The following is a 20954-nucleotide window of genomic DNA, read 5'->3' as shown; positions in this document are numbered from 1 at the left end:
TCTTTGTTGTGATTACTATGTGACAAACAACTAATATTCAGCAATCACAGATTTTCCAGAGTAGCCCTTCATCCTAATCTGCAGAAATGCCAAGCTTGTACTTTCCTGATCTACATGATAAAGACTTGTATTATGTATCATGATTAGGGAACCATGACAAGATGTGTTTTTGTTTGGACTACAGAGGGATGAAAGGCTTCTCTTGGAACCTGGAGCATGAATGACATGTAAGATGTGACTTGCACCTGATCAAGCCTGATACAGTACAGCATGTTGTCTGCTGGAGCCAGGACGAATCCCAATCCCTTCCCAGCTTCATGTCAGATCTTACACCCTATCCAAGATCTCATCTGAAAAACCACCCCAGCTTGTCTCAGATTGAGGAGTATAAAATAGGAGAACTCATCCCTTTCCTTCCAGACATAATCAGAACCAAGAAATGTCCAGCACACAAACATGTACCTCAGGTTTGGATCAGTGGCAATTCTAGTGTGTAATACAGTGATACAAACACAAAGCAGCAGGGAGTAGAGTAAAAGTACAGAAGGGGAGATAATCATGACACATGTTCAATGTTGAAAATGACAAATCCACATACTATTTATCAATACAGTAACCAAGTAAATTTCAGATACCAAATTTCATCTTTTTTTTTATTTGCTTAACAACATACAATATTTTAGAAATGTTGAGCTTCAATTTAGAATGTAGTAATTACTATATATTTCATGTGGATTGAGTCCTGATTATCTCCCTTGTGTGACACCCTGTAGAGATATGTATACCTGTCTTTCCTCTCTATGCTAATTGACATTGCACAAGCTGGAATTCCACACAGGAATGCATTGATGAATATGTAAATTCCTGTTAACTTTCTGAAATAAAAATGACATTTCAATATTAAATTGAAACAAATGGATTCATTTATATTTGGATTTTTTTGACCTACCAGAATACTACCTGAACCGAACAACACGGAACTACATGTGTACTCCACAAGAAGGCCCTATTACTCAACATAATGAAAGCCTATGATTGGAGACTAAACAGGGTCATGTTATAGTGATGATCACACACTAACTGTATTTCTGGTTACATCAATATATCAGTGTATAGACTGGTAGAGAATCATTATAGCTATATCAAACTAATGACATACAGGATAATTAATCTCCACACTATATCATTTAGTAGTTAATTGTGTCATGCAAATGACCCAGTAAAAGTTACATGCTTTGATATAGTATCATGCATGTCCTAATGATATTATGTAGTTTGATCCTTAAAAGCAAAGATAAGTAAAAGCACAAATGTTCTTACAAACATTACCTACCCTTAAATACTGTAACATATATATCATTCTCCTGGAAAGGTGACTGTTACCAACTGTATTCAGCAGTAACTCTTTCTGTACTCATGACATCTTAGGATATCTCAGAATAGTGTTCTTGTATACTTTAAGGTGTCTGGAGTCATCACAGTAAACATGTAAAGTTTCTTTTGTGACCCCTAAAGTACATCATGATACACATTTGTGTTCCTTGCCTGTTTATCCTCATCAAAGGCAGGACTTGGAAGATGAAATACATAACAGGATGACACTATTTAATTTCATGTGTTACATTAACTGGGTTTATTTGTTAATTCTTAAAGTAGGATCTCTATATTTAATCTTATCTGTTATAAGTGTATTTATTTGTTAAAGCAGTGAAATGTTCAGAAATCACCTGGCCTTACTTAGAATAAGAAGACATACTGTGCTATTCATGAAACTCAAGTGTTCTCAAAAGTATTTTTTTTTTTTTTTTAAACATTAATAAAAATAAATGACTTTGCAGTACATTGAAAATGAATAGGTAGACTTGGATTACACTTTTGATTTCTGTGACATTCCTGATGGAAATAACTGTAAAAACTATTAAAGTCATTTAATTCTGTATAATGGAGTACAGTTTTTGACACAATAAACTAGATCCATATACATCTGAAGACAACAAACACATACCACCAATATTACATCAGTGTCCACCACTACCTGTACATACCACCAATATTACATCAGTGACCACCACTACCTGTACATACCACCAATATTACATCAGTGTCCACCACTACCTGTACATACCACCAATATTACATCAGTGTCCACCACTACCTGTACATACCACCAATACTACATCAGTGTTCATTACTACCTGTACATACCACCAATATTACATCAGTGTCCACCACTACCTGTACATACCACCAATATTACATCAGTGTCCACCACTACCTGTACATACCACCAATATTACATCAGTGTCTACCACTACCTGTACATACCACCAATATTACATCAGTGTCCACCACTACCTGTACATACCACCAATATTACATCAGTGTCTACCACTACCTGTACATACCACCAATATTACATCAGTGTCCACCACTACCCTACTTGATCAACTTGATCAGGGATACATGTAGTAGTGATCAGAAATGAAAGAGAAACCAGACAAACATCCATATATAGATTTAAACCATAATGTAAACAGATCCATTAAATTTTATAACTGCACTTCCAGCATATTTAAATTTTTTTAATCTGAAAAAGTTAGTTTAGTACTTGAGTAATGTGGGTTTTATGACACGGCTGTTTCTGGTACCACACATGATATGGTTACATCAATAACACGACTGTCTGGTATGTCAGACTAGAAGGTTCTACATCTCACCAACACACACAGTACTGGAATATAAGGTTTTTGGAATGAAAGAAAATAAATAAAACTGAATGTATGGTCAAATGATCAAAGTATATCATTTACTGTGATTTTATTTAGATAACATCAATTTTCTTTTCAATAAAAATCAATAATATATTTTTTTCCCTCAAATATACTATAAGCAACTTAATTTTCTTTATATGAATAGAATTATAGATTTTATGTTAAACAGATGTTACCCTAATAGTATAGGTCCCTGTCATCTGTGCAAACAACTTATTTAAATACATTTCAAACATGCATCATTCCAAAGGATTTTTCTGCTTCACCTATTCGTAGATCAATTCTGATAAGGGGAAACAGATACTCAATACACCAAAGAGGAAAGAAACAGTTGATTAGACAATTGGTGGGATGCATATATGACAATTGATTCCTTTAAGAAGAAATATAATTCAAAGCATAAGACATCTGATTAATCTTGACAGCTACGGCCAGGCATTGACAGTCTATGTAAACTTCACTCGGCATTCATATCTGTTCAAACTAGTACTGGTCAGAAGGTGCACCCATTGAAAATTCTATACTACATATAATAGTATAGCACCTAATCTCTTCTACCTGAAATACATTTATCATTGTTGTAGGCAATGTTTGGCCCGTATTTGGTATCACATCAAGTATTATTTACCCAAGTAAGACGAGGGATCATCGTGACACCATTGTGTGTTAATTATGATGAACGATCTATAGTCATTGATTTTAACATCAATCAATCAACTTTATCCAGTGCTCGGTAAATAGCACAATGAAAGCAGTAATTAATTATTAACGTAGAAATCTATGAAATCTTATTCATACTGCGTCTCGAATTAAAACCCCTGACAAGGTACAGAAAACTGAACTCGCCTGACGGAATTATCATCTATCTGATGACCTTTAGCCAATTGTAACATCCCCTGAGACATTGCAGAACAACAAATAATCCTAATTACCAGTGCAAACCCTTCAATCATTTTTTGTAAAGGCATTTCAACATTTCAAATACACGTTACTGAGGCAGCAAAAACAAACTATCACAAAATCTTACACACCATTAATTGATTATTGTTTCTAGCCAAAGTACAAAAATAAAACATGATGTGGCCATGGATTTGACAGGGGGCAAGAGGATCAATAATTATATAAATGGTCCAACATACATGTACTTTCTTGTTTACATATGTCCTTATAATTTGATTTTTCCTTATAAGGTTATGTTACTGACCCAAAAAATAACAACAATAATTGGTTAAGACTATCTTAGGATGACTTCAGGCAAGTTTAAGCTAAATTCCACCAGTGGAAATTTAGAAGTAGCTGGAACATGAACAGTTTCCTCATAGTATACACCCTTAACCTGTAGTTATGTATCCTGTATTATATGGTGTGTACAATTTACCTGTAGTTATATATACTGTACTGTAAGCTATGCAGACTTTACCTGTAGTTATATATCTGTAATGTAAGCTATGTACAATTTACCTGTAGTTATATATACTGTACTGTAAGATATGTAGACTCTACCTGTAGTTATATAACTTGTACTGTAAGCTACGTAGACTTTACCTGTAGTTATATATCCTGTCCTGTAAGCTATGTACACTTCACCTGTAGTTATATATCTGTACTGTAAGCTAAGTAGACTTTACCTGTAGTTATATATCCTGTACTGCAAGCTATGTAGACTTTACCTGTAGTTATATATACTGTACTGTAAGATATGTAGACTCTACCTGTAGTTATATAACTTGTACTGTAAGCTATGTAGACTCTACCTGCAGTTATATATACTTTACTGTAAGCTATGTAGACTTTACCTGTAGTTATATATACTGTACTGTAAGCTATGTAGACTTTACCTGTAGTTATATATACTGTACTGCAAGCTATGTAGACTTTACCTGTACTGTAAGCTATGTACACTCTATCTGTAGTTATATATCCTGTTCTGTAAGCTATGTAGACTCTACCTGTAGTTATATATCCTGTACTGTAAGCTATGTAGACTTTACCTGTAGTTATATATACTGTACTGTAAGATATGTAGACTCTACCTGTAGTTATATAACTTGTACTGTAAGCTATGTAGACTCTACCTGTAGTTATATATACTTTACTGTAAGCTATGTACACTTTACCTGTAGTTATATCACGTACTGTCAGCTATGTACTACCAACTGCACAGAGTATACAGATGTACTTTTACCCCATATGTAATTGTTTACTGCAATCACCATTTGATGATCATTTTCCCCCACCCCGATCATTTTTACCCCATTCTCTGTCACATATTCAGATGTGAATGTTTATTTGTTGCCCTGAGTACGGCTGTGGGAGTATATAGTGATTTAGACTCTCCATTCCTTCCAATGTTTTCCTATTATCAGTGTTATCTGCCAATGTGTCCACCCACTACCTCTATACATCTTCCTAATTGATAGAGTATAATCATTTCTTTCTGTCTCCTTAATTTTTTGTCTTTAACAGTACATTTAGCTACCTGTTTTTCATCACCTATCTGCCATCTCCTGCTTGTACAAATGTTCCAAGTTTGACTTGGCAAGTCTAACATCAGTCATTACCTTTTTTTACTATATAATAATTTCAAATTACAATTTTACAAGCTCCTTCAATGTTTATTTACAAATTGCAGTCAGCCATGTTTCCCATCATGTGTATACGTCCTGTAAATCTACATATCACACTGATAATCAATAATTTCCTTGATTTTGTTTTCTAGCTGTGCCTCTATATCATTGATCTAATTACAAATGGAAAAAAAATTATGCTTTTACAAATCCTTATATGCATGAATCATTAGTCCCAATAATAATGCTAAGTGTGACCATCTCCCATCTGTACAACTTGACCTTGAAAGAGATAATGATCTCCTTACAGACATCCCTAATGACATTCAGGTCGACTTGTCTTTTCTACTTCATGACCTCCAGTCCCCAGCCCCAAAATGATGTCCCACCCTTGGACTTCTTGATTTCCCTTCCCCACCCTTGTACATTTAAACCTTTTGTTCCTAACTTGATGCCCCCCCCCCCCTATTTCTAAACCCTCCATCCATCCCCAAGCACAATAATGTCTCCTTCCTGTCTTTCCCCCATGGCCACCCCAGCACAGCCTTCTTCCTCACCTCAATAATGCCCCTGTCTTTCTCCACCCCAGTATGTATAATTAGTACTGCTCCAGGTGATGTGTGTCAATGCCTGTGTCTGCCCTAATCAGGGTTACAGCTGCTGTGGCATTTTAACCATAACAACAGCTGCACTACCAGTGCATTCTGCTCCCTCAATTCTATTTTAATTGACACCACAAATAAATACATGTACATGGTTTTGCTGCCAATTTGCTTATTAATGCATGTTTTCCTGGTGATCCTTCCTGTTTGTACTGATAGGCACCACCTGATGGACACCATGTTCCCTGGGGTCTAAATCTTACCCTCAGCTAATGCTCCATTTTTTTTTCTAGGGTCTAATCACATTATATGACACTCAGTATCTCCTGTTAGCCTAATTAATGCCTATGACAGCCCATCCTTCCTTGGGTCAATTCTGACACCAGCCCCAGCCTTGGGTGTACCAGTTACAACCCTACCCTGGTCATTTTCTCTACCATCACGATGTATTAGAAGCTTTTTCCCTTTGCCTTCCTTCACTATACCTTGACATATTTATCACTGGGTCTACTTCACCTCACTTGAGCCCCATCTCCCTTCCTGGGACCTACTTTCCCTTACCTGTACCCCATCACTTTTATTCCTCTTTCTGATCATAGTTTCCCTTTTGCTCCATTAGGTTTACATGTACACCCCTGTTGAGGGCACTATCTCTCTCTTTCTTTCTGTGGAAATAATTTCATTCTATTTGGCTCAATTTGCCTCATTAAAGCCTATTTCCCTTTACTTTGGACCTATCTCCCTCCCTGGGGCATACTCCTGCTGATTTCAGCTCTTACTCTTTCAGTGCTTTCCTTGGACAACTTCCTTTCACATATAGGTTCCATTTCCTTCCTAAGATCAACTTCCCCTCACCTGGGCCCTATCTCTTCTTGAAAATTACTTTACCATACTAGAGCCCTACTTCTCTCCATGGGAACTACTCCCCCTTAGTTGGGCTCCATCTTATCCCTGTAGGTTACTTCCCCTCACCTAGGCTCCACCTCTCTCCCTGGGGACTACTGTAAGTTACTTCCCCTACCTAGGCTCCACCTCTCTCCCTGGGGACTACTGTAGGATACTTCCCCTCATCTAGACTCAACCTCTTTCCCTGGGGACTACTGTTAAGTTACTTTCCCTCATCTAGGTGCCACCTCTCTTCCTGGGTACAACTTTAAGATACTTCCCCTCACCCAGGCCCCACCTCTCTCCCTGGGAACTACTGTAGGATACTTCCCCTTACCTAGGCCCCACCTCTCTCCCTGGGGACTACTGTAGGACACTTCCCCTCACTCAGGCCCTATCTCTCTCCCTGGGGACTACTGTAGGATACTTCCCCTTACCTAGGCTCCACCTCTCTCCCTGGGGACTACTGTAAGGTACTTCCCCTCACCTAGGCCCCACCTCTCACCCAGGGGACTACTGTAGGATATTTCCCCTCACCTAGGCTCCACCTCTCTCCGTGGGGACTACTGTAGGATTCTTCCCCTCACCCAGGCCCTACCTCTCTCCCTGGGGACAACTGTAGGTTACTTTCCCTTATCTAGACTCCACCTCTCTCCCTGGGGACTACTGTAGGATACTTCCCCTCATCTAGACTCCATCTCTCTCCCTGGGGACTGCTGTATATTTCCCCTCACCCAGGCCCCACCTTTCTCCCTGGGAACTACTGTAGGATATTTCCCCTCACCTAGGCCCCACCTCTCTCGAAGGGAACTACTGTAGGTTACTTCCCTTCACCTAGGCTAGCTCCACCTCTTTCCCTTAGAAATACTCCAATCGCTTGGGTTCTATCTCTTTCTCTGAGACTTCTCCCTCTCCCCTGAGCCTTATTTCTCTTCCTATATTGACTACTTCCCCCACCTGAGCCCCATTTTATTCCCTGGGGATTACTTCTCCTCCCCTGAGTCTTATTTCTCTCCCTAGAGACTACTTCCCCCACCTGGGCCCCATCTTTTTCCCTGCGGATTACATCTCCCGCCTGAGTCTTATTTCTCTCCCTAGAGACTACTTCCCCCACCTGAGCCCCATCTTATTCCCTGGGGATGACTTCTCCTCCCCTGAGCCTTATTTCCCTCCCTAGAGACTACTTCCTCGCACCCTAGCCTCATTTCTCTCATTTGGGATTATTTTCTCCTGCCCCGAGCCTCATCTCTCACCTGATGCTGATTGATCAGCTGTAGTGGCCGCTTGTTAGCCTTCCCTAATGACAGTGCTGATTGATAATTGTCCTTACAAATTAGTGATGATTACTGACATTGCCTGGTACTGTGACCTCAGTCAGTGCAGTATGAAAAAATAATATAGATCAGTATAGATTGGTGAGTGTATCTGGTGATCAGAACCAATTGCGCGTTTTTTTTGTCAGACCACTATTTATACAGCCATCCCGTAACCCAGGATGGTCCACTAACTGTGCCAAAGGGTACGATGAACCAACACACGATTAATACCCATTTACTCCCGTTATCACAGTGATGACAATACAGAGAATATCTGCGAATGTTGTTTTGATTTATGATTACTTAATCATTAGACTGCTTACAAAAAAGACACTTGAAAATGTCCCCTTTACCTGTAGATAACATTCTGATTATAACTACAATCATCATTAAACAAAACAAAAAAAATGATATAATGGTGGTAGTTAAACCCTAACACCATCATCGACTCGCGCTACACCCTGTCATAATGGTGTCCTATAGAATGCCCATAAATCATAGACACACTGGCGATCACCCTACCTGTACACCAGATCAATTAACTCACATTAAGACAAACACAGGCGCTGCACTAATTGATTTAAATGCCTTTTTTAATCTAGTTTTGGCATTAAACCATTCTTATCTCTGCATGTATCTGAATACCACATAGACAATATTTGCCATGCAGTTTAATGGCCAACAATTATACATCTTTTCACACAAATTAAAAATAAAAAGTTAATTTATTTTGAATTTATCCATTATAAAATGTCAATCTTTGAGCAAAATTAAACAGTGCATTCAAAATAACTATACTTTTATGACTTATTATCAACTTATCTTAAAATATCATTTGAATGGTGAGGGCGGAGGGGAGGGCAGAGTGCTGGATTAGCTAAATGAGGCATTTCAAATCCAGGTGAAGACTGAGAGGAGTACTGTGGTCCAATTCCTCCCCATGGCAGGTATGTATTTCTTACGTGAAGGTCTAAGGAGTTCTGTGGTTCAATCCCTCCCCATGGCAGGTATGTGTTTCTTACGTGAAGGTCTAAGGAGTTCTGTGGTTCAATCCCTCCTCGAGGCAGGTTAGGGTTTCTCAGGTAAAGATCTGAGAAATGTGCTGAGGTTCAATCCCTCCTTGTGGCAGGTTTGTGTTTTTCAAGTGCAGATCTGAGAGAAGAACTGTGGTTCGTTCTTGAAAAACTGAGAGGTTAACTGTGATTCAGTCGCTCCTTGTGGAAGGTTTGCGTTTCTCATGTGAAGATCTGAGTGAAGAACTGTGGTTCAATCCCTCCCTGTGGCAGGTTTGTGTTTTTCAAGTGCAGATCTGAGAGAAGAACTGTGGTTCATTCTTGAAAAACTGAGAGGTTAACTGTGATTCAGTCGCTCCTTGTGGAAGGTTTGCGTTTCTCATGTGAAGATCTGAGTGAAGAACTGTGGTTCAATCCCTCCCTGTGGAAGGTTTGTGTTTCTCAAGTGAAGATCTGAGAGAAGAACTGTGGTTCAAACCCTCGCCATGGCAGGTTTGTGTTTCACAGGAAGCTAAGATCAAACTTTCAGTGCAGTTATGTCTGTGTCCTTGACCAGACACTTATTTGCATTGAAGGACAGTATTTGGCAGACTTCCTCCATATTGTTCAGTGAGAAGACCAACAGATACTACAAGGACACACTCTCCTTACTAGTAAAGATCCTGTCTTTGTATCAACATCAATTCATCATCCAGAATAGTGATATATGGACCACAACCATCTTACTAGTTCTGTCTTTGTATCAACATCCATTCACCATCAGGAGTAATGGTAACAAAAGTTACTGCACAAATGATGGACAAATAGAAAGACAAAAGGCCTATAGGTTAAGTAGCTTTCAAGTGTCATGAAAAAGAAATTGTGACATTGAATATAGTAAGCCAGTGTCAATACCTGCATACCATCGAAACTGTCATCCTTCACTTATAATTCTTATTAAATTATTTCCAGTGGGAAATAAACAACTTTATACTCAAAAATACAATTTTTCTATAAAAATTTTAGTCTAACACCCTTCCTCCCCAGAAAGAAATGTAAGACCCATTTTGGTAATCAAAGCACCGTAAGATGCTTCCATTCATGAAGAGCAATTGATTCTACAATACTTTGGTGTTGAGCAGAAGATTTTCTAAGTTTGTAGTCAATTTGACAACTTTTTGCCCTGCCCTTCAGGCCCCTATGGACTGGGAACCATATAATTCACTACTTTGGTTTATCTTAGGCTACGATTGAGGAGAAGTCGAAAATGTTAAATTGTTTACAGGTTGAAAGGTTGATCTCAGTGTCATAAACTCTTTCTGTTTTTTTACCTTTACAGATGAAAGGTTGAGAAGATGGTTGTTTCATGTTCCATCAGCTGGCTTTCTGTTTGAACTATACAGCCACTTAATAATTTTATCAATTACATACTAATTACCACTATACAACGAAGCCATACTACAAATATAACACACTCATCACTACTAGGTATCAAGTTTAGTCTCCAATGTCATACAACCATTACTGATTATCACTAACTGGGAAGTATGATAGTATTACATGCCATATGCTTAGTATCATCAACTTGTGCAATGTCAGATCAGCTCATGCATTTTTTCAGAATGAAAAGCATTTTTAGTTGCAATAATGCACATATATTTAAATACCAATAATGCAATATTACCCAGCATGCTTCCCAAATAATGTGTATTGTAAAGTCTTCCTGATCTTAATACAGCATAGATATTTACAGATTTGATACAAAAGTTCAATTTGAATTTGTGAACAAACAGTGCCATTCCTGTTGACATTTGACAAGGATGTTTGATCTTCGTTACTGACCTACTACAAGGATATCCAAAGACAAAGATAATTTTCTATAAGTTTATGTGATTCCTGCTATGTCCTTCCAGTGTTAACTTTGAGTTATCAGGTATGTCCAGAAAATGGTGCCCAATTTCAGTTTATCCTTTTTCTAAATATCCACCAGGATTACTTTTATTACTTTGATGCTTGTAATGAAGTAGACATAAAAGAATCCTTAATTTTGACCACTGAATCAATGCCTTCTAGGTTTGAAATCCTTGCAATAACAAGAAATGTTTAAGAATAGATAAGGAGTAATTTGAAAAACCAATCATCTAAAGAGTGAAGAAAGACAGATGATGGGTGGAAGACCGGTAAATCACCAAATAGGACATTATGGGTAGCCCAACACCTGATGATAGCGGACTCAAAATTGTTGAAGGACGAACGACAGACAGGAAAACAGACTATCGATGCATTGAATGTAAGTAATCATGAAACAAGAAGGGGAACTTATCTATACTATAAGCATTATTCTAGCCATGTTCGAACCAGGAAGACTTCACAATATCTATTAAGCATAAAATGATTATGTATACCACATTTACTGGAATATTCCAGTTATTCTCTAATTATAATATGGCAATTGTGTTTAAGTAATTAAGCATGTAAAAAGCAACAAATTTCATCATCTTTTACAATAAAAATCATTTTCATCACATTGAAATCTATTAAATATAACCTGTTCTCCAACAACTATATACTTTATGTAATCTTGGTTTACTATATACTGTATGTAATCTTGGTTTACTATATACTGTATGTCCCCTGGGTTTACTATACACTGTATGTCCCCTGGGTTTACTATATACTGTATGTACCCTGGGTTTACTATACACTGTTTGTACCCTGGGTTTACTATATACTGTATGTACCCTGGGTTTACTATACACTGTATACCCCCTGGGTTTACTATACACTGTATGTGCCCTGGGTTTACTATACACTGTATACCCCCTGGGTTTACTATACACTGTATGTGCCCTGGGTTTACTATACACTGTATACCCCCTGGGTTTACTATATACTATTTGTACCCTGTGTTTACTATATACTGTTTGTCTCCTGGGTTTACTATACACTGTATACCCCCTGGGTTTACTATACACTGTATGTGCCCTGGGTTTACTATACACTGTATACCCCCTGGGTTTACTATATACTGTTTGTACCCTGGGTTTACTATATACTGTTTGTCTCCTGGGTTTACTATACACTGTATACCCCCTGGGTTTACTATACACTGTATGTCCCCTGGGTTTACTATATACTGTATACCCCCTGGGTTTACTATATACTGTATGTACCCTGGGTTTACTATATACTGTATGTGCCCTGGGTTTACTATACACTGTATGTCCCCTGGGTTTACTATACGCTGTATACCCCCTGGGTTTACTATATACTGTATACCCCCTGGGTTTACAATACACTGTATGTCCCCTGGGTTTATTATACACTGTATACCCCCTGGGTTTATGTACCCTGGGTTTACTATATACTGTATACCCCCTGGGTTTACTATATACTGTATGTACCCTGGGTTTACTATATAATGTATGTAATCTTGGTTTACTATATACTGTATACCTCCTGGGTTTACTATATACTGTATGTACCCCTGGGTTTACTATATACTGTATGTACCCTGGGTTTACTATACACTGTATACCCCCTGGGTTTACTATATACTGTATGTACCCTGGGTTTACTATATACTGTATGTCCTCTGGGTTTACTATATACTGTATGTCCTCTGGGTTTACTATATACTGTATGTGCCCTGGGTTTACTATATACTGTATGTGCCCTGGGTTTACTATATACTGTATGTACCCTGGGTTTACTATACACTGTATGTCCCCTGGGTTTACTATACGCTGTATACCCCCTGGGTTTACTATATACTGTATACCCCCTGGGTTTACTATATACGGTATGTACCCTGGGCTTACTATATACTATATGTCCCCTGGGTTTACTATACACTGTATGTACCATGGGTTTACTATATACTGTATACCCCCTAGGTTTACTGTATGTCCCCTGTGTTTACTATACACTGTATGTCCCCTGGGTTTACTATATACTGTATACCCCCTGGGTTTCCTATATACTGTTTACTATATACTGTATACCCCCTGGGTTAACTATATACTGTTTGTCCCCTGGGTTTACTATATACTGTTTGTCCCCTGGGTTCACTATATACTTTAAGACCCTTGAATTTACTATATTTGCTATACATATTCAATCCAGATATATTACTCAGTGTATGTGTATTAGTTTTCATAATGCTATTAGTTAATGCTATATATGTATCTTACCTCCATAGACAGAAGAATGTCAAAAATAAGGTTCCATTTGTTGTTAGAAACAAGGTTGACTGAAAGGTCTCTGCTAACCATTTATGCTGAAAATATTTCTTGCCTCTTTTCTTTACAATTCCAGCAATCTAATGGATAAGAAAAAACTTAATCAAATAAAGCATTGCTTTTGCTTAAACCAGAACAGCTGTAATAGATTTCAAACAACATTCTCTGTCAATGTAAAGGCTTTAAAGGAGACAGAAAAAATGCTGCATCAGAATCACTATCACCAAGGTCATACACAACAGAATGTCAGTCAATTTTCTCAAAGTATTAAATTTTATTCTTAACATTTTTATTCACAATCCATCAGTCATGATGATTATTGGTCTTTAAGAAATGGGAGGTTGGTCCATAAAATGTAAGCAGTTTAAGACACTGTCAGTTATTAGAAGGTTTTTAATACATGATCAAGACTACTTGGCTTTTTGTTCTGTTAGCCAATTTTTTTATTTTGTAGGTAAGGAGATTGAGCTTTTTTAGTTTTTCTAAAAGCCAATATTGCTTTTTTCATGTAAATTACTTAACACAAAAGGATTCTTTTGTCTGAACACTTTTTGAATATTTACAGTAAAATTTTATATGACTCCGAGATGCACATCCCATTTCTTTCCCACGTTTATTGTCAAGGGGCACCTTTAAACTTTTGTTCGAATATAATTATGGAACAGTTCTAGAACAACTTTTCGGTACACTTGGGTTAATATTTTCTAGATAACCAGGAAAACATTTTAACATTAATTTGTAGCCAACACATCATGGTGTTGTATGTGGCTCAAAATAAAATCCAGTAAAAACCAACAAACTGAATATATGATTAGCCTTGGACAGCTATCTCACTTGAACTTTCTCCAAGAGAAGACTGCAAACTTCTGACCAATCGATATGTTCAAAATTTATATCCACCTACCAAATATGCCTTCAAACATTCTTGTGGAGTTCAAAAAATATAAAATTCATATGACAATGACAAAAACCAATCAGAATAAAAACATATTTAATCTTCTGTGAATCTATAAATTTCTTATTTAAAACATGAGAAATACTTATACACACATTGATACAATATATGAACAAAAATATACTACAATACAAAATGGAGAAATGTTGTACTAATTAAAGGTAAGTATTGCAGTCCATATAAAGAGCTATCATTGCTAACCAACTTGAGTGTTACCAAGTATGTCTTGCATTCAATGTGGCAATAAACTAACAAGTACTGATGTATCCACTGATGTCACTAGTTACAGAATGTATTGCCTGGACATCAGTTCCTTACTGTTATACATTGCATAGCAGCCATTTTGGCAAAATGTACCTTATAAAATATTGACCTGCATTACCTTGCACCTGGATGATTATGGATGTAGTAACATGTAGCACTTACGGAGAAAAACATAGCTCTCATTGAATCCATTTACCATAAAAAATATGAGTATATATTTCGTTGACAAAGTTTGTGTGTTTTTCCTCTTTACACATTTTTACACAATATCCTGCAAGCTACAATAAAATAACCCATCAATTCAACTTCAGGTACCAGTGTTTGGGACATAAAGTCAGCTGTATAAGATGTCATAATTTCAAAACACAGACAGAAAAGCAGTATCATATGTGTACTTTCTATGACATAATCTGATATTTTGTCAGGGAATCTCATGTGATATTTGCCTTGGAAGACACTTTTATGGACAAAGTAATAAACTATTATGGTATTCAGCTGTATCTACTGTTGGCACAAATGGCAGAAGAGTATGGCACAAATGGCAGAGGAGTATTATATGGCGACCCTATTCAAAGGAACAATAGACAGTCAACACTTTGTTGACGAAACTGTATGCAGAAAATTCGCAAAAAATAGTTCTTTTTTGCTTTTGGAAAACAGTACAGATATATTTCAATGCTGCACTATGTGCTGTTTTTAAACAATATAGTATAATGAAGATGTGAATATAACAACGGAAGAGTGAATGTAATATAAATCTACAAAGAACTATGGTGAACTACAAGGGAAATGTATTAACCATGTATCCACTTTTACATTTATGCATATTTTTGTTCACAGTTCATCTACGTAGCATAGCTTTTGACAAACGATTTTATGGGGTCCGAAACAGATAAAAAATAAATACACAGGACACAAGTTTTCTTCGTGATTAGATGTGCTAATATCAATCAATATTCATCTCAGTGTATTGATCATAATTCGTTAACTGTTAGGAAATTCCTACATGACATTTATTCTGTCTAACATTCTATTGTGTATATTCTGTATGGTGTGTGGTGGTAAAAGTAGTGACTTTGGACTCTGAGACTTCTGCTGTCGACATAAAATCATTCGATTGTACAAGTTTATTTGCTTTATGTGACTAGTAGCGTACCAAATAGAGGCTGCCATATATTTTCAGGGCTTCTTTAAGGACATCAAGAGATACTCCGAGAGATGCCTTTGTACAAGAGGGTGTCCATGTGTGTCCAAGTTCATAGCAACTGTAGGGAACACTCGTCGGTTTGCCGAAGACAACCATCTTGAATTCTCATTTATCCGCTTCCGGTTTGGAGTTTTATCCAATCAGCGCCCTCGATATATTTGATGTGAACCTCTGCACAAAATATCCAGGAAGTGAATATTGTAAACAAACGAGCACGTGTTTGGACTTGACAAGCAGGTGTATATTTGTTCTGCACGTGACTGATGAACTAGAAATTTAATAGTGTGTGTAATTAATCAGACTTCAATGAATTTCTACGAATATCAATGTATGAGAAATATTCAAACACGGACTTAAATCTATATCTTAGCCAGTGTTTCAATCAATAAATATATTTGTATATACATGATATGAACGATATATAATTTGACCTCTAGAAGAGATACCACATACTCGAAAACGTCGTGAAATATTCGTCTTGTTAATGTTTCTTGTTTACATATATAATTCCTCTCAAATCTAATGTAGTATTTTTCATGGTATACCGGATATTTTTTAAAGAGACTAAGTCTATCAGTATAGTTTCCAATGTGAAAAATGACTAGTTTAAGTAATCTTTCCTGAACTTTCATATACCATTACACGAAGTATTGCTTAATGTCTATGCAAAACGTGCTATGTATAATAGTTCTTTCCCGAACTTGGTAGCGTGTCGGGGGTATAAATCTGAGGGAGCTATCTTGACATAGCATCTTGTGTTTTCGGTCTACTGGTGATTGTGTAAAGGCGGTAATGAGAGAGTAATGATCGAGCAGCGGTGCGTTCGAATGGCGCTGGTTCTCGTCTGACAGGTGCTTTGTCTGTAATCAATGACGACCTACTGACACTTGTGTATTTAACCAACGAATAGGAAAACACTACAATTTCCTTTGAGTATTACAGATCATAACTCCAAATTCGTTATTGAAATTATCGACGTAGAGATTATTATCTTTTGTTTACGTCTCGTGCCAGTAGCTGTCATACTAGTTTTTTTATTATTATTATTGATGGATAGATAGTATTTTAATTCGTCGTTGGTGTTGGTATACAGTCAGTGCCGTTTTTTCTGTACTTTCAATGTGAGACCCCTTGTAACTTTCTCCAGGAATATTTATGAAATTGTTTTCTGGGCGCTTATCATTGACAGACCATCCATCACCCTCAGAAATCTCACAAAAATATCAAATGTTGGAATAAAGGTGTTTATAATAATCAATTTATTTTACGTGCTAATCTGATAATACAAATAATAAAAGCACAGTAGCTGAGTAATTATCGAACAGCCCCCAGTTTACTCCGTCTTTATCACCTGTTTGTACCAGCCCTCCTTGTTCTGCATTAGATCACAAGATTAACTTGTGCCTTAAACAATGCCTAAATCATTGGTGAAATCATGTGCGTTTTTCTTTTTCATACTCAATTAAAACAAAACAGTTCGATTGATTTCCGTCCAGTCATAGTTTCCTTAAATCGGTAAGCGTTCAAATTAAGTTTGTATATACTCCTTGTAATGAAAGACATTTTATTCCATATATTCCCATTAACACGCACATTACGTTCATGTGCAATGGCAACAGGCATATTAAATATATACTTGCATAAACCCATTTGCAGTCTGGAAAGTTTTCGTTAACAGGTCGCTGACCAAAGCACATGCCGTGCTTTTTCCCTAAAAATTGTACAAGCTACAACTTCATGAAACTTCATGATATATTCACTAGAATGAAATCATCCACATGCCAAGTTCTGTCTTAACTGACAGTACACAGTAAACCGGTCATGTAAGCCATACTATTTCAACCGGATATGTAATGTGTAACCCGATAAACCGGACAAGCACGATTTAAACAGTATTTGTACTACAGTGTATATGTCTTGACGGACATGTACGGTCTAAAGTGGTGTGTACTATCTAAACCGCCCATATACTGTTTAAACCAGAAATGTACTGTTTAGGCATTCTTATAGTCACACGAATGTGATCGATTTAAACAGGGTCTGTATTTTTCTTGTGGAGCAAACATATCGTCAAATATACATATACATGTATATACGATCAAGTCCCGAAAACCGATTCATTTTAGAAATAAAGTAAATGATGTAGTGTTTTTATTTATCCCATCTGATTCCCATTTATCCACTTTCGAACTACCGAGGCAATTTTATTTCAAATAAAAGTATCCCGTTATTTGATAATTTTGTTGGTTGAGGATACACATTTTTGTCTCCGACATTTAGGCAGATTCACGACCCGGCTTACATTCAAAATAGTTGTTTGTAAGAATAGCACAGATTAAGTGTCACAATTTAATGCCGCGTAATCTAAATACGACACAAAGGCTTTACATCTGTGAATTCTGTATTCTATTTCAGCCGCTTTGCATGAACTAAATGCAAATGGATGGGCGGGTATATTAGTTTTCAGTAATCTTTTATTTGGTTTCAAATTATGACACTTTACGGGTCGATCTGGTGACGATGTTTTCAAAGGATTTTTAATTACAGGATATTTAAGTCGCCAGAGTTATTGCTGATATTTAAACTTCATATAATATGATATTTTTTTATGTAATACACATTTTTTTCACACAAATTTGAATGAGTAGAGAAAAAGCTCTTCACCTTTAAATGGCAGTCCCGTAATCGTTATCACATGGTGTAAACATGCCTCATACATACGTGAACATGTGCATCGAACGACGTCATATTGTCGACTTAATTTTACCGTCAGCACTCATAATGACGCAAATTATATGACAAATTTTGAAAGGATTTTTAATATCTAGTGAAGCTTTCAAAAATACCAAATAAAATGTCTTTTTTCCTTTATTAATTGTTTTAATGAGATCGGTTCAATTTTGTTGCTATTTCTGAACATTTTAATGGTTGATCTATGTCTTCATTAAATAAAACTGGTTTAAACTGGCAGCGGGTTTATACACGTACTATTCGAATTTGTAATTTTTGTATATATTGTCTATATATTTGAACTCGCACGGAAATGCCGCCAGAAAGAAGTATAGTATAAAGAATTATAAATTAAATTGCCAGAGATCCAAGCATGACGTCATTATTAAATATCTGATATTTAAAAAAACAACACACACGATTCGTATACATGTATTTATATAAACAGAAGAAAATACCAAGACGACGAACGTCGTTGATTATTGGTGACTTTTTATGGACTATAACGAGTTACGGCAAACTGCGCTGGTCAGACGTTCACCCTAGCGGAGTAACTATAGTTACAGTCGAATTAGAATATACTGGAACGTGTAGTTAGTACCAGCGTATGATGTTTGCCTGCTAAATGTGTAGTTTATATAGGCTATAAATGTCATAATATGACATCCCAATGCTGCAAAATGACAACTTCATAAACATTACATTCATATTTGTGTAATGTACAAATCAAGTTCCAAGGGTGCTTTCCTCCAGACAAAGCGACATGATTGTACCTAGTAAATTTATAGCGTTTGTTTTATAAAATATACAACGAGTTCCTGGATTATATCTATGGTTCCGTCGACACGAGTGCTTAAACGCGACCTCGGTTCGATTTTTTTCTATCGGTTTTTCATAAACTGCATTTCAAACAAAATGACCGAATACTTTACTCGTCTGCGAGGACTGATGGATAAGTTGTGAACCTTTTATTGAAGAAAGTAAACAGGGATGTCCTTTTACAGCTCTACTATTTCCTGACGACTACACAGGAAAGAGTACATTCCATTCTTACGGAAGATCTAGCAATGAGATAGCTCCCAGTCTGTAGGGTACCAAGAATTCTGACAGTTGATCAGAAGCACGCCAGGCGAACTTTGTTGCGTGCTAATCTGAACCTTTTAGAGACACATACTGCAAACTTTCTGCAGAGGTTTGTGACTATAGATGAAATTTGGGTAAAGCATTTCAACCCAGAGGTTAAACAACAGTCTGAACATGGAAGCACACTGGTTTACCCCGCCAAGAAGGCAAGGACTGTTCCTTCAGCTGGAAAGTGGCCTCTGGGATGTTGATGATATTCTTATGGTAGAATATCTGCAAAGGGACAATCAATCAATGGCATATACATGTATTATGCATCACTTCCTAGGCAGTTAAGAGAAGATATTTAACTCAAGCGCCGCGGTAAATTCAGTAAATGTGTGTTGTTCCACCAGGACAATGCCCCTGTTTACAAGTCTGTCATGGCCATGGCTGCCATTAACGATTGTAGCCTTGAATTTATTGAGCATTCGCCCTATTCGCCTGATTTCTCTTTCCATCAGATCATTTAAATGCCTAAATTGAAAACGGCCATTTCCGGTACCCACTTTCGGTCAGATGATGACGTCATACATGCAGTGGAGGATTTTCTGAAAGGTGAAGAAAAAGACCTTTTTTTTTAGAGTCTTGTACTTCTTCTTTAAAAGTGGTACTGAGGCCCTTAAATATCTCTGGTAAAAGTGTGTAAATACTGAAGGAGATTTTATTGAAAAATAATACAATATGTCCGCCAAAAGTCAAACCCTTAAATATGAGTCTCACAGCTTATCAATCAGGACAGACGCATGTGGGACAACGTAGAACGTGTTACAGGCGAAATGCGATTACTTTCACACAAAAAAAATCAAAATAAAACTATTAAAGTCTAAAATAAATTGAATAGATCTTTGAACGGTCCCTCGATTTTAGCGGTGGATGTGTTAATGATGTGTTTTTGTGTGTGTTATAGGTAAGTAAAAGTGCGCCCTTGTCGTCTGCAATTTTGTGGATAATTCCAAATAGATGACAGTCATTGTCGGATATGCACTGTAAGAGGATCCGTGGGTGACAGAGTGCGAGGTATACGGTAGGACATACCTCCCACACACCATCCTTGTACTCCTTCCTCCTGTACTCAGTTACGCCTTTCAACATCCCACCAGCTGTTGTCAAAATATCCATTATTAGTTTAATGCTGATTGATTTGGATATCTATAAAAGCTTGTCAAATCTGTATGTTTTGTCACGGTGTGTTAATCTAGTGTTGGAATATGAGCGCTATCGTCCTTCTTTCAAACGGCACGAGGTGGGCAATGGACCCAAATTGCCCGCGTACACATAATAATCCAAGTCATCTTCAGT

General features: G+C 37.0%; 1 protein-coding gene across 1 annotated transcript in view; it reads right to left on the bottom strand.

Moving 5' to 3' along the window:
- LOC132547674 (transmembrane protein 135-like) overlaps window positions 1–15896 on the bottom strand; it is a 165879-nt gene extending 149983 nt beyond the window's left edge. Inside the window, exons 1-2 of the mRNA XM_060211463.1 lie at window positions 15750–15896; window positions 13327–13454 (exon numbers count right to left, since the gene is read on the bottom strand). Of these exons, the coding sequence (XP_060067446.1) occupies window positions 13327–13454; window positions 15750–15896 (275 nt within the window). The remainder of the gene's footprint in view (window positions 1–13326; window positions 13455–15749) is intronic.
- Between the last annotated feature and the right edge of the window lie 5058 nt (window positions 15897–20954).

This window comes from Ylistrum balloti, unplaced genomic scaffold (genome assembly GCF_031769215.1).
Source record: "Ylistrum balloti isolate Yb309-2 unplaced genomic scaffold, AGI_CSIRO_Ybal_v1 Utg369972, whole genome shotgun sequence".
Taxonomy (NCBI): Eukaryota; Metazoa; Mollusca; class Bivalvia; order Pectinida; family Pectinidae; genus Ylistrum; species Ylistrum balloti.
Note: the sequence above shows the minus strand (reverse complement) of the source record. Positions and strands in the feature narration are given on the sequence as shown.